Source organism: Ptychodera flava, chromosome 15, assembly GCF_041260155.1.
Source record: "Ptychodera flava strain L36383 chromosome 15, AS_Pfla_20210202, whole genome shotgun sequence".
NCBI lineage: Eukaryota > Metazoa > Hemichordata > Enteropneusta > Ptychoderidae > Ptychodera > Ptychodera flava.
The window spans coordinates 6,959,823-6,987,709 of NC_091942.1; the positions used below are offsets into that span (position 1 = coordinate 6,959,823).

Here is a 27,887-nt window from a genome sequence, read left to right on the forward strand (position 1 = left end):
CTCAGGGATCCACACGTTTGATTTGTACTCTTGGAATTACCAACCATACACATAGAAGACTATAGTAACTTCAAGGAAAACTTTACAAAGAAAACTAAATTGAATACCTGTTCTCCATACCACCAACATCATATGGATGCAAGGTCAATTAGGGTCATGAATTCTAAAATGTCCAATGATTGTGACTTGCATGAACTTCCCCCATGGGTGAAGTTCTTGATGTTTTTGTTGCTTGTTTCATGTGTCAAGCATAGTTTCTATGACAGGCAGATGCGCATTGAAACATAGTTGCATTGTTTTCACATGCAATCAGTAATATTGGTATTATTATATGTGAAAAGGAGGACATGAAGCACTTGTCGTCAACAACATCAAAGAAGTTCTGTAGGTGTAGAGCTACAGCTGTTTTCTGGGTAATGATATCAGATTATCAATAAAATAAAGAAATTGACATTAATTTAATTTACAGTCCATGCTTGGAGCTTAGGATATGAACATGAAGTATAAGCAGCTGTCTTGTTATTTGTGAATTGTATTTGCCAGTTGTCAAATTTTTACTATTCTCTGCTGTCAAATGTATACAATGATTTTTGGACTGCAAAGCAAAATGTAATTCTCTACATATTGCACATCATGCCCTGAAGCAAAGTCAAGGACAAAGTATGAAAATACCAGTTGGCACTTTCCATAGATTGTTATCAAGAAGGGAATAAAATGCAGAGAGGAATGAAGAAGGCAGAATGAGTTCCACTGAAACAATTGTTAACACAAATATTCTTTATTTAAAATTCATACATGGCAATCCACACTAGAGTTTAAATGGAATACTGGAAAAAAAAGTTAAGAAAAAAAATCTGCATGGACGGGTTTCAGACTTCTCACTGCAACAACTGTATTACACTAAAGCTGTGTTTGTTTCTCAGTTGAGCCTTGCCAGATTTTAAAGCATTCAATGTCAAATATTGGTGCGAAAAAGCAGTATCCAGCAATATAAAATCAGTACAATGTTAATATAGTCTCCTTCAGTTGCAGTCACGTTTCAATTCCACAGATTATATTTTTGGAGGTATGAAAGGGTGCATGCAAAATTGAGAAGTACGTAAACATGTGGATTTTCTCACTGCACTCAGTGTAAATAAAATAAGTCCCCGGATTTGAAAAAAGACATGCTTTTTTACTTACCCCACCCCATCCCTTTGCGACTAACTACATTTTAAATAGAGACACTATTCTACAACACGCAACAGTCAAAACTGCTGAGTATGCAATATGCAGCAACACGTCCTTTATTAAGTAATGCACTTGTGTGCATGATAAGTGTGGCAGTTGCATATGAAATAACATGCAAAGCTCTTGTGGTATCATCTATTGAGTCGTGCTTACAGTATTATACATATTTTCTGTCAAAAACCTTTATGTACGCAGAAATGACATTGACCAACACAATATACAGTAAGTTTGCTTCAAGATTTTTGCAAAAAGTCTTATATGACATTTTATCCATCAAGTTGCACTTAATCCTGCAATGTTTCATAGTTTTTTGGTGGTTTTAATCGTCTTTTTTTGGTTTTGTTCCTTTTTTGTTATTTACTGGTATCCTACGAGTTTTGATGTGGTTGGGTAGCGGGTACGCACTGTCATGCACTTGTCTTTGTCGATGAAGAGACTGTTCTTCTTGACTGAGATTTCTTTCTCCAGGGTCATTCTTGTGTCCATCAGATCCTTCAGTGATGCCTCGGACTCTGCCAGCTTCTGCGTCAAGTTGTCGATGGACTGTTGGATTTCACCGACTTCTCCAATCATTCTGGAAAGTGTAACAGACACAGGTCAGTTTGTGGCATCAGGTGTGAAATCACACCATGAGCAATGTGGTTCCACCCTTATGTAATACCAAGGCAGCATCTCCTTGTACTTGATATCTCATTAACCCTTTGAGCGCCAAAGTCTATTTTTGTCCCCTTTATAAAATAAACCCCAGTCAATTTTTCTCAAATTTTGCCCAAATTTTGAGAAAAAACTGTAGCATATGAAATGTGATGTCCATTTGGTCAAACATCAAAAAATTAAAGAAAAATTCATAAAATTGGTAAAATTTTGCACTAAAATTTGGCGGGAGCAAATTACAATGCTCAAAGGGTTAAGCCTGTGACCAAAGTTGACAGTAGAGTTGGTGTTGGTGTATGACACATTCAACGCATACTCTTTTGTTACGAGAATATGTTAACAGACAGCATCATCATGATTTTCTCAGATTGCATGGAATAATTTTTGCAATGCATTATCAAACAAAACTTTTGGCCACAACCATTGTTCATCAACTTGACCCTGAACTTTTTGTGTCAAAAGTGAGGTTAAAGTTCATTATGAAACCTTCACCCAAGGATCTAAATGAGCACTCTGTAACACAAAGTCAACATGAAATACCGCTACTGCTATGCATAAACATCAAGGTGCTCACCTGTACTGAGCTGGGTCACGGCAAAGTTCAACATTAGGTCTAGATGTCCTGTGATAAAGTCTGGTCTGGGCAACCTTCATTGGAGCTTCCTTATCCTTGATGGCTTGTTTCAGCATCTTTACGTTGTTCTCCATGTCAGCAATTTCATCAATGGTCTGCGTGTAGAAAAGGAGGAAATTTGACTCGGAAACCAAGCAACTTGTACCACAGAAAGGCATAAATGTGTGTGAGTCACAACTGTTTCAGTATTTTTGCTTTGTTTGCTACATTCACACCGTACCGAGAATCACTTTTGGTTGTGCAAAATGTTGTGGAAAGTCTCCATGCAGGGACCAAGACAGAATTGTGAACAACTGTCATGCGCTAAACAGTTTACCATCAAAAGCATGTACAGCTCGAAACTTCAATTTTGATCCACACAACAGTGTCAGAGAAAACTGCGATGGAACAAAACAAAATATAAAAGTGGCCATAGAGCAGTATAGATTTGAAAGCAAAGGACATTTATCAAGAGATTAACCACAGTGATCAACATATGAATCTTACATACTGCTGGCTATTCTCTTTTCTATAGTCTCCTTCAGCTCAATTGCACTTGTCAAAATATTTCTTGCAAGTATCAGGTAGCGATGTAGATCATAAACCACTGACCCATCAACCAAAAGCAGTTAAAGTAAGAAACATACCTTCTTGAGATGGTTCTGCATCTGGGTCAGGGAGTTGTGGACCTCTTCAACTCTCTTAGCAAATGCAGTGTCCACAGTGTTGCACTGCTCACGCATATCATTAGATGTATCAGTCAGGATGTTGTCGATCAGATTCCTGAGCTGGATAGATGCCATGCGTTCATGTTCAGCGCGGACAATGTTGTCATGGGAGAAGCGTGCCCAGGATTCCGGATCAGATGCACTGTAGACATGGAAAGAGAAAAAGTCAGTAATTAAGTGAAAAAAAAACTACATTGTTCTACTCATTTTCTGTCATCAGTAAGTACATGTGCATTAATTTTCTAACATACTGAATATGGTTTTTGGGCATTTTTGACAACTTGCTCTGCAACCTGACATTGTACAGCAATATTTAGGTTTACCATCTTTTTATCTTAAGAATATACCATTCATCATTTAGTCTCAATACTTTGCTCCATACACATATTATGTTGGATTGACCCACACATGCATTCTTATGAATGAAATTACATACAGAAATTCACCGAAATGTAAAAAAAAAGACTAGGTTTGATGAATTGATTCTGGACCAATCATTATACATGTACATAATTTTTCAGCCAGCAGGCTTGCTCACTAACAAGTATTTTGCAACCGTACATAGACAAAAAGGCCAGCCCAGGCTGGTAACTGAATTCTTTCATTACTGTCAACAGTTATATTCATGTGTGCACATTTTAATTTGTGTACTATGCAAACTTTGGTAGCCATGGTAACCACTTACATTTCTTCAAATCTAGCTGAGCCTTCATGGTACTGGATATCTGTGGAGTTGTTGTTTAAGCTTGCACACTTCTCATCGATTTTGAAAGCCTCAAGTTTGTCCGACCAGTCCATCGTCAGCTTGTGTTTAGCACCACGGTTCAATCTACAGGGGAGAGATTTTCAAGCATTCATTAATGGTGGACTTGGTTTAAACATTTGAACTTGACAGACTCTCAACAAACACTGCACACTGATCACATGACTGTACCTGTCTGTAGTGACTTAAACTGACATTGTTGCTTGGCTACAACATTCTCTGTGAAGGAATTCATCCAACTTCTTGGCTTATTCACAGTCTTTACGACCAGTTTAACCACTTATGGTGCTTTGAGCAGAGAGAGACAATGGATTTTGTCCAGGCTGATGAACAGACCCAAAGAATCATACTTCAAATAATACAGAGAGTTTGATAAGTTTTCTCTCAAGATGTTAGAGTTCCAAAAGAAACTCCAGAGATTTAGCTGTGAAATCCATCACTATTGACTGTATAATTTTTTCTAAAATCATGGCCTACTTAATTAATGAACCAAGATGTAACTCCAGTATAGAATGGAGTATATATTTCACTTCAGAGTGATGCTCTCTGGTAACACATAAATGATACATCTCCTGTACAAGTGTAAGAAGTTCAAAATGTGTGTTTCATCATTTACCAGTGTCACCATTTTCTTGTGAATCTCACCCAGGTAGCATGATATACCTTTCAAGATCAGCAGTTATTTTGTAAACAAGATAGGACAAGTGGGACTTACTTGATTTGCTTATCTGTTTGTGCAATGGTTCTCCGTAGCAGGTCTTGAACTTTCATGATAATTTCAACTTCCTAGAAGAGAGAGGAAAATATACAGATATATTTAATAATATTAGATAAAAAGGAAATTGGGTAAGGGCCAGGGTCGAGAAAATGTTATAATTATTGCTGATGACAATATCTCCACCAGTTGCTCAGATTTTCACCCTTTTCCATGGTTGTCACACTCAGATGGTGATACCGTTTAATCAATAAAATCTGTGTGTTTATCCAGACACTTAAGTGTGATACCGCATCAAGAGACCATTGAGGTAGTAACCATGAACCCACTGGTAGTCCAAGTCTGGATCGTATGTCAACATAACTGGAATTTAGGTGCCATTTACAATCTGTAAATGACTTTGTTAAGATATATCATAACGTTTTCAAATTCACACTTGCGTGTTTCTGTTGTGTTAATGTGTACCGCATAATTAAAGCACATTGTGGAAGGATCAAAACAATGGTTGGGAAGTGAATTGATCATTATGGAGGATGGCTTGCAGTTGGATGTGATTGTGTCTCGTGCCAATACAGGGTGTTGTCAATTACCTTGTTTAACTGAAGTTCCACGTTGTCTTGGACTAAATCAACTTCTTGTCTCCTGGCCCTGCATTTAAGGTTATCCTGGGCGATCATCAGTGGGATATCAGTGGCGTCCAGCGCATTCTCAAGTCTCTTCTTCTGAGCACATAATAGATCAGTCTCGTTCCTGACCTCTTCGATTTCCCTATTCAGCTCCTCCTTCCAGAAGTGTATGTCGTGAATTCGTTCTTCCAGTTTCTTGGTAGAGTCCTGTTGCGTTCGCTGTGTCTGTGCCTCAGTCTCGCTGGCCGTCTGCTTGGACTCGTATCTGACCCTCTCGGCGTTATCTCGGTCGGAGAAGGATTGGTAGTATTTCTGGTAATTCGATTCGTTCCATTCGGCTGGGGTGTGCTTCGCTGACCTGAAGCCCTGTGAAGCCGGAAGGCCTGTCGCCAGGCCGGTGACTCCGCTGTCATTCAGAGTGCTAAGTTTGGCGACACTGGCGGCGAGTTCGTTTTCTATCATGGTACCTGAACGGAGAGCGTCCGCCGAGGGTTGGGGCATGGGAGGAGTCCTCTCTTTAGACAGTAGGAGAGCCATGTTTTCCTGTCCTACAGGGTACGACAAAAACCATAATTCATGAGTTCATGTCAGAATTTTACAACATCCATCCTATTTGGCTCTAAACAACCTTATTCTCATGTGAACAGTATTCAAGACGGTCCATGATAAAATATACTATAACTTACAATTAAAATGATGTAAATAAATTCATACAAACCTGGTGATACAGATGTCTACGGCTGGTTCACCGAGTATGGTAAGTGGTGTGTTGTGTTCCTAGGGCACCCTAGCGATACGCAAGGAACGTTTTGTTTGTAGTCGTCAGGGTGATGACGTTCTTTTGTTCTCAAATGAAACGTCACACCCTCTAAGCACTTTGATTGGCTTATTCTCATTCTTCGCGACGGCAGACGCCCCCTCGCGGCAAGTCGGGAAAAGGGAATACATGTGCATGTCAGAGTACCCCGCAAAGTAAAGTATTTTTGAGTCTTACAAGTGCACGTACAGTTTACTTTGTCGCCTCAGGCCATAGGTCTGAGACGACCACTCACCCAAAACAAGGGATTCCACTATATGACGTACCAGATGCCAGACTTTTTTATATACTTACTTTATATTTGGAATTTTTGCTGTTGTTTACCCGCAAAAAATACGTGCAAAGTATTTTTAATATTTCCTTAGAAATCATCATACTTATTCCATCCATTTTTTATGTATGTTTTTTCATCATGTATAAAAGTAATTTAACTAAGAAAAATAACTTGCGATAATTCCTCGTAAAATAAAAATTCACGGTTATCTTTTGGGTTGCTAAAGAAATGTATGATTTTTTTAAAGGTCCTTCAAATTCATAAATGGTTGACATCTTAAAGTACTCTTCTCTTAAATCAATTGCAATTAAAAGGTATCCAGTCAATAAAACTAATGTTGTTGATCAATGAGAAACAAAAAGAGTTGAAGTTTCATCTGAAAGATTAAAATTGCTGTCACCGTAGCTTTGTTTATCAAGAATTGACGATGGAAGAGCGCCCTCTATTTTTTAAATTTTACTTTCTGTAAGCAAGTGCTGAGACTGGCAATTCCCGACTACAGAAAGTAAACCTTTCCTAAACTCTAGCACTGTGTGCCATATTTTCATTGATTTCAGTTTACAACTTGTGAGAAATTACGCCCCAAAAAACTGCACGGTGTCCCGCATGTTTAAAGTCCTCCCAAATTTCTTTCATGTGACACTTCTTAAAATCCACTATTTTCACAGTTCTGTTTGACTTTCACCACCTCTTTTCAGAATATTTTTTATGAGTTTCTACAAAAGACAATAGTGTGTATACGTGAAGATGACACTGTGCTGTATGGGCTACATACTCATAACATATATACTGCGAAACACGAGTATACAATACTGTATCATATCTCTTAATCACGTACATTGTATATTTGCCTTTTCTCACATACAACTGTGCACCTATTACACAAGCCTTGAACCTATGGTAATCGCAGAGAAACATGCAATCTTTCATCTGGTGCAAAACTTCCACTTGTTTCTAGTTCAGAGTTATGATATTCATTACTTGGGGTGTTGTTAGAGTGTCTAATTCCTGTTTTTTCTCAGTCTTCCTCTAGAACAGAAATGAGATTAAATCACATGCCTATGGCAAGACATAAGATCACGCCCTATACTGATGTGAGTTTCTATCATTCGTCATCAAAACCAAAGTCTCTCACCCAGAAGCCAAATTTTATCTGTACCACTCAACACCTTTCTGTAGCTACGGGGACGACACTATGTGACACGTATACTATGACAAAATAACACGATCTTGGGTTTATAATTCACTTTATTTGCGCAAGTAGAGGAATATAAGATCTACACTCCACTCATATCTCATGCTGATATGAAATATTCACCAGCTTCCATCACTTAACTGGCTATATAGAGCAACATTGGACTCTTTTTCTTCAATTTCATCACAGCAAATCAAACAATAGAAAGATAAAAGTTGGATAAAATACAACGTAGATTGAGCCACAGGTGCTTCACATAAAATGGTGTTACACATCTTAAACCTTTGAATCAATTATTTTATTCTTCCATGGTAAAACATGGCAACCACAAGCATTTAAAATGGCAAGATTATGGTTTTTACCATGTTACAATAGACAACGTTAAAAATGAAAACCTGACAAACAAGTATGCACAAATGGAAAAATATGGAAAAATATTTACTCTGAACTACAAAACATGAATTGCGCTTAATGAATTACTGAAAAGTATCTAACCACCTTTTATATAGTAGACTTGTATAGAACAATTTTAATTCGTGATTTTCAGAGTGTTAAATAGGAATAACCATGTTCCCGATCACCAATCAAGCAATATGTACAACTAAAATATCTCAATTTCAAATACACTTTTTAAGCAGAACTTTTCTTCTTGCTTTTCATTGGCTTTATTGGCTTCCTTCCACAATACTTTCTGTATAATGTCTGCATTGAATTGGAATTTTTCTAGAACCTACGCCATAACTTTCATCCAATGTTGTGCTCTGATTTTGTTGTTTAAGCCATCCATAAAACTGCTCATTTAATTGTGAACAGACACCAGTCTTGAAAAAATGTGTGACTTTGTATCTCTGGGTTACTCACTCAAATAGAACTACATATTAGTGTATATAGTCTATAATCCAGGAGACTGAGCTGTGTGCAATAATCGGACAAAATATCCAACAATGGAGTAACTCCCATGGCAACAGGATTTTTCATCTTTATACAATGGAAACAGAAATGACCAAGGTCAATTTGATGATCACTTTTATAGGACTGTTGTACATCATAAGACTGTCCTGGAAAATGGTTTATCAGACCCCATGTTTGAAGAAAACCAAGAGATTAACAGGAATTTTACTTTTTTGGAAGTGAAAAACGTTGTTCTGAAAGGTAAAAACAAAAAAGCTCCTGGTATTGACAAAATACCATATGAGGTATTAAGACAAGACAATGTCATTGAAGTATTAGTACATCTTTTTCAATTGTGCTTTGACTCCGGTATGATACCTAGTGTATGGAGAAAGAGTATTATTTTACCTATTTTGAAATGTAAAACAAGTGACACTAGAGTTCCACTCAATTATAGGGGTATAAGCTTATTATCGGTTATCTCAAAAATATATAGTGCCGTACTAAATAATAGGCTGATTTCTTTCCTTGATAATAACAATCTGTTAGTGGATGAACAGAATGGTTTCCGCAAGGACAGATCTTGTGAAGATCATGTTTTTACTTTGACTTCAATTATCAGAAATAGACTGAATAATAATCTCCCGACTTTTGTAACTTTCATAGACATACAAAAAGCATTCGATTTTGTGGACAGAAAGTTACTTCTTTACAAACTATTAATCAACAATGTTGACGGGAAGATGTACAACTCGATTTCTGCAATGTACTCAAATACTTTAGCAAGAGTGAAAGTGAACAATTCTTACTCTGGCTGGTTTAATACAGAAACCGGAGTCAGACAAGGTGACAACTTATCGCCAACATTATTTGCATTGTTTATTAATGATATGGCGAAGGGTTTAAAAGATCTTAAAAAAGGCACACAGATAGGTGACGATAATGTGTCAATCCTACTATACGCCGATGACATTGCAATCATTTCAGATAATGAAGAAAATATGCAACATATGTTAGATTTCATTACTGAGTGGTGTAAAAAGTGGAGACTTTTGATAAACATCAAGAAAACTCATGTTGTGCACTTTCGGAAAAGATTGGCCGAAGTGTTTTCAAATTTCATCTTTCCGGAGCACAGCTAGATTATATTGACAACTGTAAATATCTTGGTGTTATCTTTAATGAGTTTCTTGATTTCAAAGCAATGTCAGAGTCGTTATCAGAATCTGCTAATAGAGCTCTTGGTTACATTTGTTCGAAATTTAAAGTCATAAAAAACATGGGATTCCATACATTTACAAAACTCTTTGATAGTTGTGTGGTTCCGATAATGGATTACTGCTCAAGTGTTTGGGGCTTTAACATTGACAAATATTGTAACAAAGTACAAATCAGAGCACTGCGATTTTTTCTCGGTGTACATAGATTTGCACCAACTGCAGCTGTGATTGGAGACACTGGTTGGGTTTCTCCGAAAACTAGGCATTGCGTAAATATGGCTAGACTTTGGAATAGATTTGTAAAAATGGATGACAATAGATTATGTAAGCGTGTTTTCATGTGGGACAACTCGTTATGTGTAAATAATTGGAGTTTCGAAATGAATGAAATTTTTGATTCTGTAGACATTGATGTTCTAGACAATGGAGGTCTCTGTGATATTCGCACTTTAAAAGAGAAACTCCTTGTTGAAGCAGCAGACTCGTGGTCAAACAATATAAGTAATATACCAAAATTACGTACCTACAGACAATTCAAATCACTTTACGGAAGGGAGTCATATTTGTCATGTAACTTGGATCGTAGTACACGTTCTTTCTTGGCTCAATTTAGATTTGGAATTTTACCATTACGGGTAGAAACAGGAAGATTCAGAGGGGAAGCTTTACAGGACAGAAAGTGTATGTTTTGTGAACAAAATGCTGTTGAAGATGAAATTCATTTTCTCATACATTGTTCTTTATACAATGAATATCGTGAGAATTTATTTTGTATTGCTGGAAATCATATCGATGGCTTCCAAGATCTTACTGATACACAGAAACTGGAACACTTAATTAAAAACATTAGTCGAAGTACGGCGAAATTTATCGCCAAGGCTTATGGGAAAAGACAATCCATATTATACGAAAAACGATAAGAATTAACCTTTGTCATTGACCTTTTTCCCGCTATAATAATATAAGACAAGAAGTCTTTGTAATGTTTTCTTTTCTCATGTATTTGGGCACAGTCCCTCATATGAAATTGTACCACTTTCTAAAAGTGACTAATAAGCCCGTTGAGGCTTGGTGTAATGTCACTAGTCACTATAATAAATATCTATCTATCTATCTATCTATCTATATAAATAGCAAATTTAGAGGGACAAATTTAGTGAGTGACTTTGAGGGGATACCAGTAACATAATATTTCCTGGCTGGGCCAGAGTCTTTTCACGGTCGAATGAGCAGTTTTATGGCTTAAACCAAAATTCAGAGCATGATGCTAGACACAAGTCTTGGGGTATCATATCAAAACTGTATGGAGAGATTGGCTGCAAAAAGTTTGAATCAGAGATGAGGCTCTGATGGAAATGTTGAAAGACACTCAACACAAACAGGGAAGTCATGTATTCTGAGTTCAAGTTAACAAAGAAGTTACTGAGATCAAGTTAAAGCCATGCTCTGAATTATGACATCTAAAATTTACATGACAGTCTCTATACATTACTGTAGAACAATGTGCCATATCATTATAGAATGGTTATGTCATGGGATTGACTCAAAAAACATCTATTTACAGACTCGAGATAAAAATACCATGAACACCACTTATTTCAAGAAGGAAATATAGTGAATTGTGATATGTCATGAACATCAATCTCTCCACAAAGAGTACAATCTTCTAGATTGTTCTGCACCTTCATGCTGCACTCAGCTTTCACCTAGCTGCAAGTATTTACATCAAATACACAAACAGATTCAAAATTCTGGCTTTTGAGTAACTACTAAGCTAAATCCTTGTAAAACAGGTTTAATTTCCAATTAGATGTTTGTGTAAACATATGTCAACAATGTGAAATTATGACAATAGTGAATTGAGTCTCAAATCCGAGAACAGCTGATACCGCCACAGAAGTCTATGAATGAAGTTCTACTTAGGTTTAGCAGAGAGCATGCCTGTAAAAGTGTCTGTTCAAACTCACAAATTACAAAGGCATCAAAACACACTATGATGTACCAGATGGACCACTTGAAGAAAGCTTTCTTGCTCCAGGAGAACGGATGCAAGGTTTCCATGGTTACTTGTTATTTCCATCATCAGTCATATTCAGATCCGATGGTTATGCTGATTTCGCCGGGTGATATGCGAGTAGCATGGTACCAGATGTTTGTGTCGATAACGACTGCAAAGAAAAGGCAAAAACACAATTTCAAGTCGATACTTGTGAAAGATCACATCCTTAATTCAGCTACTATTTCTGGACAACTAATTGATGTGACAGAAGCCTGCAGCTGAGAGGGTTTCTTGAGTATTATCAATTGCACTTTACTGGTTTCCTTGCGACGGATAAAAGTATCAACGATTGGGTGCCCGCAATGTTTCTGCTAATTTGAATATGCTAGCCTAAGATAAAATCAATTACACCATATAAGAACGAGTTTTGACTTGATCTCACAATGGATTTTAGGTTTTCATGTGATCACTGTTATATGAACAGAAGCATTCCAACTTGATGTAGAAAAATGATACAGCATAGAATCTGGACATCATAAAAACCTCATATGTAAAATTTCAAAAGCTGAGGCTGCCATTCGTTGAAGTTTTCATTAAAGGATTTAAAAATACAAAGAAGACATTACTTAATAGTACAGATAAAACTAAAGGAAGAAAGCATAAAGAAACATACTTTTAAGGTTGTAACCACCATTTTATCAATTTTACTACGATCAAGAAGTTTTCAAAAGTTGGATTTAATGATAATTGTTGAGGGCAAGTGTGTTACTTGGATTACCTCAAAAACCATGATATGGGTCTGAGTGTTTATGGACGGATTTGAAAACTTTCATTAAAACTAATGTACATGGTCTAATCCCACTGTTTCACATTTGAATTAGTCCAATGGTTCTACTCCGGAATAAAAAGGACGCGATGCGTACGACGTTCTGCATACTTCAGTACGCCCAAATAATCACGTGATGCCGGTACAAACAAACCCACATGTGTACTGAACGCGTATGGAAATACACGTACGTCTATGCGCGTTTGCGCACATGGCTTTGTTTGTACCGTGGTCGATTCGAATTCCGGGTTTGGCCAATTGAGAACATAAAATACCTGGAGTATGTCAAGTATGCAGGATGACTTTTGGATGGAGTAATAGTTTTGACGTGAAAATCAGTGCTGAACACTGGGGATATGTAACCAAAGAATTACGGTTGGAACTAAAAAGCACACAACATGTAAAACACACCAAATACAATTTGATACATGTATGACTTATGAAACAGAAACATGAGACTTATCTGAGGTGACTGATTTTAATTTTTAATAACCTTGCAAGATGATAGTAAACACAACAGGTATACTATGAGTCAAACTGTTCTTTGAATTTCATTCATGCCTGTTGAAGGTGTCATAGAAGTATTCAAATCACTGTATTTCTTTGCTCACACCATAAAAGAATTGTATTTAATTAATCCTATCTTGCCCTGAGATAGTATTGCACTTTTGCTCAAACTTTTCCTCAGGCAATCTTTCAACCATTTTCTTTCAAAATCAAGAATAAAAATTTGGGGTCATAATGCAAATTTTGGTACTATAGAAACTTTAATTGCCCAAAATTTACCGATACTTGAAATTCAAAATGGCCTCCATCCCTGTATTAGCTCTATGGAAAAAAATATAATTTTCAATATTCAAAAAAAAACTAAGACTCCGATAATTTTTCCTCACACCAAGTGCTTTCAAATTAGCCCCAACAAGTGGTCGACCAGAAAAAAATTGAAAAAGGTTGAGAGTCAGAATATGTCCCCAAGATACAATCTACCTTTTGAGTTAATGAGAAGCCACTAGGCTAGAGAAGATATATTGTAATTGGACATTATTTTTCATCTGCTCATCTGTTTAAGTTTTTGCAGAGTCATTGTAGTCAAAGTTTTATTGAATAAAGGGGGAAAAATGCTGTATTGATATATTTAATTCAGACAAAAGTATATGTAAAAATAAAAATGTTATTTGAGATTGTTTTTTGTGATCAGACTATCATTGACGAAAACACTTGATGCAAACCTAAAATGAGTGAAATCGGTGGGTGCAAGAGTGTTGCATGGGATTTTATATGAAGATCATCATGTCAAGTCTTGGGTGTGGAGAGGCTGACATGATATCTGGATCTGGATGTCAGGATTAAGAGATTGATGTGCTGTTATTCAGTTTCATCTAATCACAGAGCTACTGAACTGGCTACTCAGCTAGTACACCGGCTAGGAAATGAGATGGACTTTCACACTTATGTACGTACTGATACGACACCTACGCTGATCACTTCCATGAGACACTGAAGTGGTGATTGACTTTTTTACCGTAACATGACAGACTGATAAACAAACACAAAATCACACCATTTAATGGAATCTGACCTTTGAAAAGTTGTCAGCTTCCAACATTAACATCCATGTAAATTTATAACGCTACACTGCACAAGTCTCACTAAAAGTCATCACTTGCCAAAAGCGAAAAGTTCAACACATATACATTTGAAAACGTGAACTCTCATTTCTTTCATTACTTTTTGTCTTTGAGGCACAATGGTACACGTGCAAACTATACAATGCTACTACTTTTGAAAAATGCATAAAGGTCAATTTATCTATTCCATAATTTATTCTTAAAAACCTATTAAGACCCTAGAGCTATCATAGAAAATTTAGTTAACTCAGAAATTGGATATCCAAGCTTAGTTGCAGAAAAACTATAGTCTCAGCCTTTAATTGGTTCCTGGTTATTTGCGGGTCAATCAACCATTTTTACTTCATAAAAAATTAGAGAATTATTCTGTGAATGGGCTGCCATTTTTCTTGTTCAACACAAAACACTTGCAAAGTTTGGTTAGCATGCCTGACCTGACTCTTTTTCCACAGCTAACTAGTAAATTTTCTTTAGATCACACTAACTGATGAATAAACTTCAGCAAGGTAGCTTACTGTAGCTTAATTTTGATATTCTTTGCCAGGTCCTGTTTTTTTTTATTTTAACACTTTTGTAATTAACCTTTATCTACTTTATATCTAACATATCTTTTCCATCAAAACAATCTATTTTTACTTGCAGCTTAAGATTTATGTGTTCTTCCTGCACAATAAGTATTAAATACGATACAAATTATGGATCAAAGTACCGAACATTTTGGCAGCCATACTTGGGTAAGTCAACATCACTTGAACATTTCAATTTGCTCACATATGTGTGCAGCACTCAGGCAAGCTTCTTTCAGGCAGTGTTTTCAGCTACAAAGGCGGTGTACATTAAAAGACCTGTTCTCTGTTCATTTCACTTAGCATTAGAAATCTTGCGAAAAAGCATCCGAAGCATTAACCCCTTCACCCCTATTTTCACTCTAATGGTATCAACCACTTCATAGGAAAGTGTGAAGGAGAGGGCTAACACATGGCAAGACACCTTTCCGCAAACATCATGATTAGATGGATATAACTTCAGAGTAAAAGGTAACATATATGCTCAATTTAATGGAAAGAGATCAGAGGGATCAGCTTGATGGAGTTTTTCTTGTTTGAGAAGCCAAAAACTCCTGTATGCATTTTACATGTACAGTAACTTGAGCCTTTTTCTGTTGCCAGTGCACTCACGAAAGGTGATAAAAAACACTCACAAGAGTTGTTCACTTGGAACACTCACTGTAAGTATGTTAGCTATGGAGATACATTATACTAACTAAACTTGATGTATTTGTTCTCGGCACAGAGTGAATTCTCAAACCCTTCAAGAACATGATCTACAAAACCGATCAAATAAGATTCATCTTGTCTTTAAACCTTACTGGTTTACAAGTAGCAAATTCACATTCACTTTTTTTTATAAAAGGCTAAAATAATGAAATCATGCAGGTACTCAATCTAAATAAAATTTTCAACTGTACATGTACTAAAAATTCGTTTTGCCTACATCAATCATTACCTTCATTATGATTCCAATTTTTTTGGTCATTTTACAATGTTTAGGCAGTTATGTACTGTCCATGTGCAATCAAATAGAGGGAGAGCTGTGTTATGCATTATACAGTAGTTTGCGTTGAGCTGTTGGCAATACGGAAACTAGACATACTGTCTATATTGAGGAGTTGCCAACACTGTGGGGTGTAAATATAAAGGAGAACCATTTTATTCGGGAGGGGGCCTGGAGGAAATTTTTTCTTCCTGCCGCTCTGGCAGCAATTTTTTTTTCTCTATTCTCTGTCATTACTGGACATGAAGACATTAATGGATCAATTTTTTTTCTTCTTCTTCACCGGGCCTGCTGACAAAGTTTTTGCCCAAAAATCCTCTAGCCTCTCCCCCAGAAATAAAAAGGTTCTTCCCTAAGTTGTCAGGGCAGTAATATTAGTCAGTAGCAAATAAATCAACTCTACAAAAGTTGAAAGATTGTCTTGAAGGAGGTCACAGGTAGTCAAACAACACCGTACATCCACACATCCCGCTAACTCTCAGGAATGAATCATTTGCAAAAGTTACTTGTTTGTTGTTTTGACTACTCCTCAGACCTCCTTCCACAAGTACTTTTAATACAAAACTTTATTTTTAAAGTCACAAAGATTGACAGCTAATCCAGGAGTTATATAAAATATTTTTACAAAACTGTATGTAACAATATTTCACTATTATAGCTGAGACTACACAATACTACACACTCAAATTTAGTACTTTCAGGCTGTTCTGATATAATTGCTACTTCAAACTGATCCTCTGACTTTTTATTAGAGCTGATCTGTTCATTTGATGCTGCAGTGTTATGTCATCCAAAAGTAATGACACAAAACATCTAATTTTCAGTATCATATTTTCACACAATTCAATAGTAAAAATAGGTATAGTGACCTTAGAGAAAAAGGCTTTAGAATGACAATGTAGCAGAAAATCAATGACAGATCCACTTCCTTTTTTGTTATATAACAGGAAGTCAAAAGCCTTTGTTTCAGAGGTCCTTTGTCTCACTTAAATATCAAGACATATGATATCAAATCACAATACTATCTCAATTGCCTTTTAAACTGCACTTCTGTTAATACTAGGGTGGCCAAGCCATTTTTTTCTCTTGTTTATACACACAGTTTAAATGGATTTTTAGCAAGAATGGGGTAAAAGAAGAAAAGTAAAAAAAAAATTATGCAAATAGCTGTATCCAATCAAAAGTTATGAAGTTTTAAAGCAAAAAAAATGCCATTTTTTCGCGGACAATTTTCGGCAAATTTTAAAATTATTTCAATGAATGCCGATTCCTTTGGCAACCCATAATTTTTTTATTTACTTCACATGGAATCATTAAACTATGTGTCTTGTGCACAGATTTACCCAATATTACGGAAAAATCAAGATTTGACTGATGCACAGTCTTGGATTTTGAAACTGTGAGTGTTGAAAATTGAAAATATTTTGTCTGACTTAGTCAAAATTGCGGCGGCACCGTACCATCGAAAAATGGATGGATTTTTATGTTTTTATGAATTTTGAATTCACATAACTTAAAAACTAGAGCTCACAATACAATGAAATTTTGTCACGATGTTATTTAATAACACTCAATTCTAACAAATCAATTTAAACTGCCAATTTTCTTTTAATGCAGTTCATTTTCAGCCATGAAATTGTAAGATATATCTGTCCCTAACTTCAGCCTCAGGCAGGCTGTCAATGGTGTGTCAGTGTGACTGCCTTCCGCCGCCATCTTGAGTCACACTGTACTGAGGTCTATGAATGAACATGATTTTGTTTTATGATTCGCACTTGTGCTCGTGGACAGATTTTCGTCATATTTCACAGAAATGTTGGAATGATGTTTAAAAAGAGCATACTACAAGTTTTATGGCAAAAATATGTATCTAAATGGGAAAAATCTACACCGAATTCACCGTACTCACTTTACCTCGTGTTTGCTGGCTAAAATTCCCAGAATATAACAAAAACTCACCACTACATGTAAATGGGATGGTCTGCCACTTCCTGGCCAAGTTTCACAGTTCTATGACAGCGTGCACAGGGCCCGAAAGCAGTTCCGTTGCGAAATAGGTATTGACTGGATTCAGAAGTGCGTGCCATGAGCGGCGACCGCTCGAGCGCTGTGGCCGGTCAGTACAAAGTGGCATTTTTGGAGAGGAAAAACACTATTTTTCTATCGTTTTTTTCTTCTTTTTTAATGAAACCTGCCTAATACATCGATTTTAATTGGAAATATCCATTTTTTCAGTAACTGAGCTACTTATTTTCAGAAAAAATGGCGTTTAAAATTTCACGAAAATCAAATTTCACTTTCAGTGTGCGTGAGTTGCGTATAATGTCGCAACATTTTAGCTTAACTTTGGCCACCCTATTAATACATTCAGTGTGATGATAGCCATGGTCAACAATAAATCTAATGTTTGGATCTAATCAAACTCAGAATATTTAACTCACTTAGCATTAAATTTATGATATTTTATGATTGGTGAGACTCTTATTTTGATGTTTTTTCTTTTGAAACAATGATTTTTGGGATAATGATTTTGTTTGTGTCTTTTGTTTACCAGTTTTAAGAATCGAGGTACACTTCCATGGAAGCCCAATAGTTGAAGTGTTGGTGTAAAACGCTTGCAGTCATCTAGTAGCACGGATCATCACAAGCTCAATCTATTTTTATGGCCAAAAGGGTATGCAACAGGTTTGAAAAGAAAGGAATTTTCATGTATAACAATGAGAAAGACCTTTGAGGCTCCCCATCTCACTATCGAAAAGTTCTTGTTGCACTAGTACGTGTTTCGGATATGTGAGGAGTGACTAAAATGGTCAAGCTACAAAAACAGTTTTGTGGAGTGACCGTGGTAATACATACACAAGTCAATTGTGAAATACGTCACAGAGGAAAATGAAAACTTTATGATCAGCCACATGGCAGCTAAGTCCTCCAAATATTCTTGTCAGAGGAGGACCATCTTCAGAACTGCTTTAATATGAAACAACATCTCTGAACTTTCAGCCATCAATCTTATTTGAAATTGCAAACTATGTTTCATACTAAAAAGTTTGAAAATCTCAGCTCAGAAAATGGCAGAATTCATTGTTTTATCATTTGACGACTTGTTTTACTTCTCTTGTCCATAGTGAATAATTTTATGAATCAGTGTGGAATGAGAGATTGTATTCAGCAAATGTAACCTTTCTTTTGTGCAGGACTAAACTGAAAAACTGGCTGACCTAAATGACAATCCTATGTAGCGTGATAACTCATTAAAGAGTCATGCTTGACTTTAAAAGGTATGAATTCTCTTTTTGTTTGCAGTCTGTTGATGATGAACAACTTGTGAGCTGAATGTGTTTAATGAAGTGCGTATGAAGATTGATCAGTATTTGGCACTGTATACTTACTAATGTCACCTTTACTGACTGTGATTTCAAGGGGTTTGCAGACGTCTTCACACTCCGGAGGCGGAATCAAAGTCCACGTCTTTTGTCCGGATATCTGGGCTTGCCAGGACGGTCGCTGTACAAAGTCAAGCTGGAAATAGAAAACACAGGCAACCATAAAAATATTAAACCGCCCTAAGGGCTCGCTGATTGCTTGGCGACATCTTTACTAAAATGTCAACTAAATCTCTCTCAAATGCATAAATGCTATATGAGATCACAGTCTCTTGAGAACCATGGTTTCATAAAATGTTCACAGGTAATGATTTTTTTCCCTTTTGAAAGGAAACAGTTATCTTGTAGTTTACTGACTGTCATCATTTTACAAGTGAAAGATTTAAAGATTGTTTTAATGAGCACACATGCCAGGTGAGAAAGTGTTGCATAATCTCACAACTTGACATCCAATATACACTTTATCTTTCCATAATAACTGTATCACATTAAACAATACGTTGTTCGCATCAGGGCAGTAGATATAAATGCACATATGTTATACAAGCCAAATGAATTAAATAAGAGGTTTCCATATGTCATGATGTACATTTCAATGTTAATTTAAACAAGATACCTAAAGGACGATATAGCTCTGTTAGGTTATGTACAGAATAATTATTTGTGACACATATTTTGATGAAGAAGGTGGAAATCTTTGATAGCTTATTTCAGTAGCCTGATGAAAAATAGCAAAAATAGCCGCAAAAATATACAATTGAAGACCTCATCATAATTTGAAAATATCACATTAAGACCATCCCTAAGAACATGTCAACCAAAGCTATCAGACAAATAGTTTCTTTGAGAAACAAATTTTTTGACCAAAAACAGCAAATATTGCCCAAAAATACAAAATTGCAGACTTCATCATAATTTCAATAACTCCTAGAAACCTGTATACCAAATATCAAAGTTATCGGAAGAGCACTTTTTGAGAAACAATTCTTTTACCAAAAATGGCAAAAATTGTCCCAAAAATACAAAACTGAAAATTTCATCATAATTTCAATACATCACATTTTAGTTCATCTATAGAAACCTGTATATTTTTAATATCAAACCTGTCAGACACGCAATTTTTGAGAAATTTGTCTTCCCTAGGGACCTATATCTGAAATATCTAAGCTTTGTGACCTGCAGTTTTGAAGAAGATTTTTAAAATTTTTTGACCAAAATTGATGAAAATTGCTTTAAAAATACAAAAAGGCAAATTTCACCATAATTTAACAAACCTAACTGAGGTCACCCTAAGTCAACTGCATATCAAAGCAATTAGACATGCGGTTTTGAAGTAGATTTTTGACAATAAAACAGCAAAAAATGCCAAAAAAATGCAAATATGCAAATTTCACCACAATTTGGACAAACCAGTATAACTGCATGTCGCCCCAAGTGAACTGCATATCAAATTTAAAAGCAATAAGACTTGTGGTTTCAGAGGAGAAGGCAATTGTTGCCGGACGACAGATGACGGACAGCGACAGAAAGTCAGCTTATTTCATAAGCACCGTGTCACTGACAGCAGAGCTAAAAAACATGCAATTTCTTTGTCTCATGACAAGAATGGCTGCTAGTGTTTGTGTTGCTGAATACTATGGTAGTACTCAGACTCTGTCTTGTGAAAGGTTTTGAAGTATGTAAATATGGTCTCCTGCAAAAAGTTATCTTCATTCCCCATCCAAGAAAAAAAAATCTTCCTTCAAAAGTGATTTGCATTGCAGTATAACTTTTTGACCCCAGCTCAGATTGGAGAAAATCTAGAGGCAACCTCTCTTGTATATAGATTTTGAGTTTCTATTGGTAGAGATTTTAATTTCCATTAGAATTTTGATCTTCGGAAAGTTTTCTCTTTTCTGTATGCCGCATTATATATATATATATATATATATATATATATATATATATATATATATATATATACGTTATATATATATAGGATTTGCAGTTACATGTGAAAATGTGGCACTCAGTTTTTGAGTCTAATTGGGTCAAAAATTTATAAATTTGATGTTGCTGCAAATGTGAATCTGGGCTCAGAGCAGTGAATTTTGACATTTTGACATGAAATAAGATTCTTCTTTGTCTTCACAGCTTACTAATCAAGATGATGGATTCATGCAATCAATGTTTTCATGTCGGTGATGACATATATATATGGCAAATAATTTCTTCTCTGTATTGTGTGCATCAGGCTACAAGGACTTTCTTGTCTCTCTCTCTGTCTTTTGTTTGGCTTCAAAATGCAATTTTCCTTGCCAGCAGCAATTCAATCATGTCAGGATATTATCTGTTAGGAGCTGACATTTGCCAGACTAATGATACATCTTCAATATTGAATTTTGAACATTTCAGTCATATGATGAAAGGTACGCAGAAAGACGAGTCTCAATCCTGCCCATCAGGCTTTGATGACATCGATTTGATTGGGAAATGCAACACTTTATCATTGTGATTTATTCATTTTTTTTGTATCCTGATCAAGTTTTAGCGTAACTGCTAGACAAGCATAAAACTATATCAAATTATTAAACAGCTAGTCTGTCTGCCTGTGTAGTGACGATATGGAAAACCTCGTCCGGCATAAACTGTACAATTTCCGACTGCAAAATATACCACACAAAACAGGGATAATTGAATTTGATTTTTCCTTGGCTCTTTATTGTTGATATCTGGAAAAAGTTGGCTTGAAAGACTATACCAACGATACCCAGATAATGGCATGCTTTTTCAAAATAGTTTTAAAAAGTCAACTGTAATCCAGCTCACCGGGGGTGTATCATATTTAATGATTCATCATTATATCCGCTGTGCTCTGTAAGAAGATCTCTGGTTTTAGATCAATACTTCATGATTGACGGACATAATTGTTATACCTTTTCCACTGCAGTTATGATCACCCAGCAGCACAAACTGAATAAAATATCTGGGTACATGCATATAAAATCTTGAAAATATTCAGAAATATGGTGATATATTTTGACAATGATACAGCTGGGGCTGGAAATTCTGATCATATATTGATGGTGTTAGGTAATGTGTTGTCAAACTTGCAACAGTGTCATATATATAAGAGACTTCGAGATAAAATTATCCGTGCTAGTGAGTTTGCTCCAGGGTATGAGGTGGCACGGAGACTCAGATATACAAGTCTTCAAGGGGAAAATGAAATCAAAAACACAAAGTTGTTGCCACACAGTTTTCTGTCAAGAAAGTGCACTTCTATACCGGCTAAAATATCATGAAGACATTGAGTAGTGTGCAACTGGTAGTTGCGTTGAGATTTTTCATAATCGATCACTAATTCTTTGTTTTTGTTAATTTCTAAACACCTAAGAACAATTTTGATACCCATTGTCAATGGTTAAATACACCCTTTTAACCCTTTGAGCGCCAAAGTCAATTTTTGTCGCCCGTCGAATTTTGTCAGAATTTTGCCAAAATTTTGATAAAAAACTGTGGCCGATGAAATGTTATGTTCATGTAGTCCACAATCATCAAAAAAATTATAGAAAGGTTGGTAAAATGTTGCACTAAAATTTTGGTGGAAAAAAACACAGCACTCAAAGGGTTTATACCACAAATTTGGTGTAATCACCATTAAATTCACACTGAAAAAAAGGACAAAAATGGTTCTTTTTCTTGGCAATTTACTGATGTACAAAGTATGGCTTGGCAAAACCATCATCTATGGTACCATTTGACAAAACAGTCAAAGTATTAGTCAAACCACATTGTATTGGTGTAGTGTTCTAACACTTTTGTATTTCCTGGCGCTAATCATTGAAAATCACCACCATTCGCACAACATCTTCATACTGCTGAAGGATAATTGTTGTAAAATTCAGAGTCTGACTTAATTGATGTTGCATTCCCAGTTAACAAGCCACAACATGGTATTTAAGACTATATGTATGAAGTTAATTTTTGTGACTTTTTGAATTCCAAAACAAGACTTTGTCCATTGTCCACAAGACTTTGTCCATTTTAAAGCAAAACATACAGCAAAACAGTAGCTTGTGATAATGTTACCATTACTCTCATGCTATACATACATTTTCCTTGCTCTTCTCCCCATTATGTATAAATACGAAATGTTAGCTTCTTCCCAACACAATGAACTGTACAAAATGCAACATTACATCAACAGATGAATTATTGACTGGACTTAATGGTAGAAACCAACTGTCAATGACTTTAGACAGTCTAATATTAACACATACAGAGCTGAGACGTTGAATTCTGGCCATTTCAACATGGTTTTGGGAGAAGAACATGAAAACTGTATTTTGCAGTCAGGGCCAAAACACTATATAATTCATCAAAAGTTAAATGTGACTTGGAGCTTTAAAGGATTTCAGCAAATATATAATTGTGAGATATGCCAAATAGTTTCTGAGCCGTTGCATATTGAAATGTCAAAACACTCTCCTCACATACACTTCCCAAAATGCTTCATGTGATCTGCATTTCAACAATCAAAGGGGGTGAGCTACTGAAACAGATCATTATTCCTTAAAACAGATGTAGTTCTACAACTCACATGTATGTTGGCACCAATCCCACTGCCTCCCATGAAGATCCAATCCAATGAGCTGGACTCGGAATCATCTGGCAGGAAGTACGGCCGCTGGTAGTGCTCACGCAGCACGGATGCAATATCCGGATGACAGTTGCTCCTGCAGAGATACAGAAAAGGATATAAGGAAGAGACTGAAATTAAAGTAGTTGATTTTTTTAATTTGCTTGCCTCCTGACAAAACACAAGTCTAGGATCATTTTGATAAAACACCATTCCTGGGTGGTGGGACAGTGGGTGGAGGGATGGGGAGAGAACAAGGAGAAGCATTTATACAACATAATGTTATCTTTACCATTTTTTCTACGTTAATATTACATTAAGAGTAAATTTCATGTACCTTAAATAGTAAACATAAGTATTAAAGATATCTTTACTTCATGCTTCAAGTACTTTGTTATATGTTTATAACACTCTACTTTGATGTGTGTGTGTATATATATATATATATATATATATATATATATATATATATATATATATATATATATATATATATATAATAAATAATATATATATATAATATATATATATATATATATATATATATAATATATTTATATATATATATGTACATTTATATATATATATATTATATATATATATATATATATATATATATATATATATATATATATATATATTATATATATATATATATATAAGTATTAAAGATATCATTACTTCATGCTTCAAGTACTTTGTTATATGTTTATAACACTCTACTTTGGTGTGTGTGTATGTATATATATATATATATATATATATATATATATATATATATATATATATATATATATATATATATATATATATATATATATATATATATATATATATATATATATATATATATATCAGGATACAGATGAGCTCCAATATCTGCGAAGTCACTGTTCTTTGAATACCGTAAGAGCCATTAGAGATTGAAAAAGTGTATTACACTGTCATAAATGTCGAAACTGGCATGAAAATTCAAACGTTTTAACATTATAAATTAGCTTTCCTGCCATCTTTAAAAACTTATATGCAACAGACAAAATAAAGATTACAACAATGAAATGTTTGCCATCGTGTGTTGTGCATTCAAGTAAATGGCAAATGATCATGCCTGTTGCTTGGATGGTCACGATGTGTATGTGCACGAAATACTGCATTTTTTATACTGTGCCAAGGGGTGCCATTTTACGAGTGTGACACCCGTTTATTATTTAACCTGTTAAAACATGTAGGCATGGTCCAAATCAGCAAGCAGTGATACTCCTATACACGTTATTCGGTTAGCACATTTACACAAACCAATATTGGTTTCCAAATAAAATCATGAAAATAATGCATGAAATTCACAGCTATTGGGCCTTTAAGAACAAGGACAAGGTCTTTCATGAGTCACGGTCAATCATTGACAAAGCATAGAGTTAATCTGACACAGGCAAGTGATGAAAGATTTGTAAAAGAAATCTGATTATCTGATTGTAAGTAACAGCGATTATTACCTTGTATTTGAAGTAATATATATATATATATATATATATATATTATACAGTCAAACCTGTGTATAGTGGTCACTCAAGGGACCAAGACAAGTGACCACTATATGGAGGTGGCCTTTCTACAGAGGGTGGGTGTGGCATTACTTTCTGTGCAGGTGGTGTGCTAAATGGTTAATTTAGGGAAAGATAAAAGCAATTATAAAATTCCATAACATAAATCTGTAAAAACATAGAACAGCTATTTAGTTTCTGAAAATTGTAATGCAGAATGTAAATCAATAAAAGTAGACTTATTTCGTGCTTGCCAGTCTGAGCATTATTTGATAGAGGTCATTGAGAGTCAGATATATTGACCATTATATACAGGTTTTGTACCAAAATGGAGCAATTCCATGTGACCACTGACCACATAAGAGAGGGCTGTTGTCTGTAGAGGGCCTTTAACATGTAAAATGCCACAGGACTGCCACAAAGTGACCACTATAGAGAGGTGACCGCTCTGTAAGGGTGACCACTATGACAGCAGTGCAGGTTTGACTGTATATATATATATATATATATATATATATATATATATATATATATAATATATATATATATATATATATATATATATATATTATATATATATATATATATATATATATATATATATATATATATATATATATATATATATATATATATATATAGTGACCAACTGCCTTTGGCATTAAATTGAAAACATTTTCCACATAAATTTTTTAAGTGAACTGTCTATTAAATTATTATGATAGATACAAATTTCATAGGGCATCAAGATTATAACTAGATTAGAGTGTATCTTTCATGAGGCGAGACGTTGCAAAGTGATATGCCGGCGCAGGGAAATATCCAGATTCCCATGGCGAAGCTTCAAAATGATCGGATTTACGAGTGGGTTTATTCTCTTAATCTCCGGCCTTTCCTCTCGGCAATTATCGGGGATGACGTATAAGCTGATGTGACAAATCTCCGCATTTCCTCGGTTGGCAGGGCGAATCTGCAAAGGTCAGAACTCGGCTGAGAACGATAAGGAACTTCTGAGAATACTGATGAAATAATATATCAATATAGCTGAACAGAAATGAAACTTCAGGTATACACATGTGAGCCGTTAGCGTTTTATGCGTCTGCACTTGTATGGGCTAGACTTTGTTTTGTGTCTGTTGATATTGGTCCAGTTCACGAAAATGTCAAAGTCTGGGTTTTAGAGCTAAACATTGCTAACGCACATTTTACCGAGGATATCCATTTCTCAGTCACAAAATGAGAATTTCCTGTCTCTGGCTCATTCTTTAAATCCGCTGAGACATCAATGTATATGACCTGGAGACATACAGTCTCACAGATAATTATGAAATCACAAAAAAATTTGTACAAGAAGACTTACAGTCCTAACGCGGAAAATTATCACTACCTAAATACAGCTGGGTTTTATCATCAGTTTCTTGAACAAAATGCAGTATTATCTTAAAAAATAATCTGCAAATGTATGTCTTATTCCTCATCAAAGCTGTACTTCACTGTAATAGACATGCACATGTACATTACCAGTACAATTTAGGATTAGTTAAGTATCTGCAAATACCACAGAAAGCCATTTACATAATTGTGGAGTGAATTAAATTTGTGTATATATGTAATTCAAGTGTTTATGGGAGCCTGAGAATGCCAGAAATCTATGACTACATAGCTCTTATCAGAATGTTGATGACGACGATGGAAATGTTAATTTTATATAAATGATCATCTGCAGATAATTAAGCTAATAAAGAATAATAAACTCTAAATGTTAATTGCACTGTAATTCTCCAGTAGATTTGAAATTTTTAAAATTCAAGAGAGTAAAGCTGCGTTGCATGGGATGCACTCATCATGGTAAGATATGTAAACTTTCATAGTTGAATACTCTGCTCAACGTTAAGTTTTTGCAGGGAACTATGCTAACACTCCTGCTAACCAATCTGATAGGAATTACATATATATATATATTATGTATATATATATATATATATATATATATATATATATATATATATATATATATATATATATATATATATATATATATATATATATATATATATATACATATACATATATATATATATATATATATATATATATATATATATATATATATATTATATATATATATATATATATATATTATGTTACTTTTAAGCTTAAACATGACAATAAAATGAAATTAAATTCATGAAATATTGACCTATTCAATGTCTGTCACTGGTGTTTCTGTTCATTAAATTCAATTTTTTTTAAACATAATTTTGATGACAGGTATTAACCCGTTGAGCACCAAAGTAAATTTTTCTTACCTTTATAAAATAAAACCAATCAATTTTTCTCAGTTTTGCAAAAATTTTCACAAAAAACTTTTCCTAATGAAATGTGATGTTCATCTGTTCCTAAATTGTCAAAAAAAATTCAGAAAAATTCATAAAAATTGGTATAATGTTGCACTAAAATTTTGGTGGGAAATATTAGTGTTGAAAGGGTCAATAATAATGCAACAGAACTACATAATGATACATGTACTTACAAAAGTGCATAACTATAGCAACAGGATCACTGTCCATGTCGACAGTTCCAAAGTCCTCTTTTTGACATCCCCCATG

General features: G+C 35.0%; 2 protein-coding genes across 2 annotated transcripts in view; both read right to left on the reverse strand.

Annotated features, from left to right (window-relative positions):
- Positions 1-759: 759 nt before the first annotated feature.
- On the reverse strand, positions 760-6,165 carry LOC139151038 (tektin-4-like). Its single transcript, XM_070723562.1, has 7 exons — positions 6,048-6,165; positions 5,294-5,877; positions 4,704-4,774; positions 3,911-4,054; positions 3,145-3,367; positions 2,459-2,613; positions 760-1,804 (listed from the first exon to the last, which is right to left on the reverse strand). The coding sequence occupies exons 2-7, from the start codon at positions 5,864-5,866 to the stop codon at positions 1,588-1,590; spliced, it is 1,383 nt and encodes a 460-aa protein (XP_070579663.1). The 5' UTR covers positions 5,867-5,877; positions 6,048-6,165; the 3' UTR covers positions 760-1,587.
- A 1,485-nt stretch (positions 6,166-7,650) lies between these two features.
- The window catches only part of LOC139151042 (uncharacterized), a 41,906-nt gene continuing 21,669 nt past the window's right edge, over positions 7,651-27,887 (reverse strand). The window contains exons 2-4 of the mRNA XM_070723567.1: positions 23,699-23,834; positions 19,123-19,252; positions 7,651-11,894 (exon numbers count right to left, since the gene is read on the reverse strand). Of these exons, the coding sequence (XP_070579668.1) occupies positions 11,809-11,894; positions 19,123-19,252; positions 23,699-23,834 (352 nt within the window). The 3' untranslated portion in view covers positions 7,651-11,808. The remainder of the gene's footprint in view (positions 11,895-19,122; positions 19,253-23,698; positions 23,835-27,887) is intronic.

Coding starts and splice junctions, on each gene's coding strand:
- LOC139151038 (XM_070723562.1), bottom strand. CDS start 5,866: ATGGCTCTCCTACTGTCTAAAGAGAGGACTCCTCCCATGCCCCAACCC. Junction 4,775..5,293: donor TGGAACTTCAGTTAAACAAG/GTAATTGACAAC, acceptor TCTCTCTTCTAG/GAAGTTGAAATTATCATGAA. Junction 2,614..3,144: donor TGCAGAACCATCTCAAGAAG/GTATGTTTCTTA, acceptor TTCTACACGCAG/ACCATTGATGAAATTGCTGA.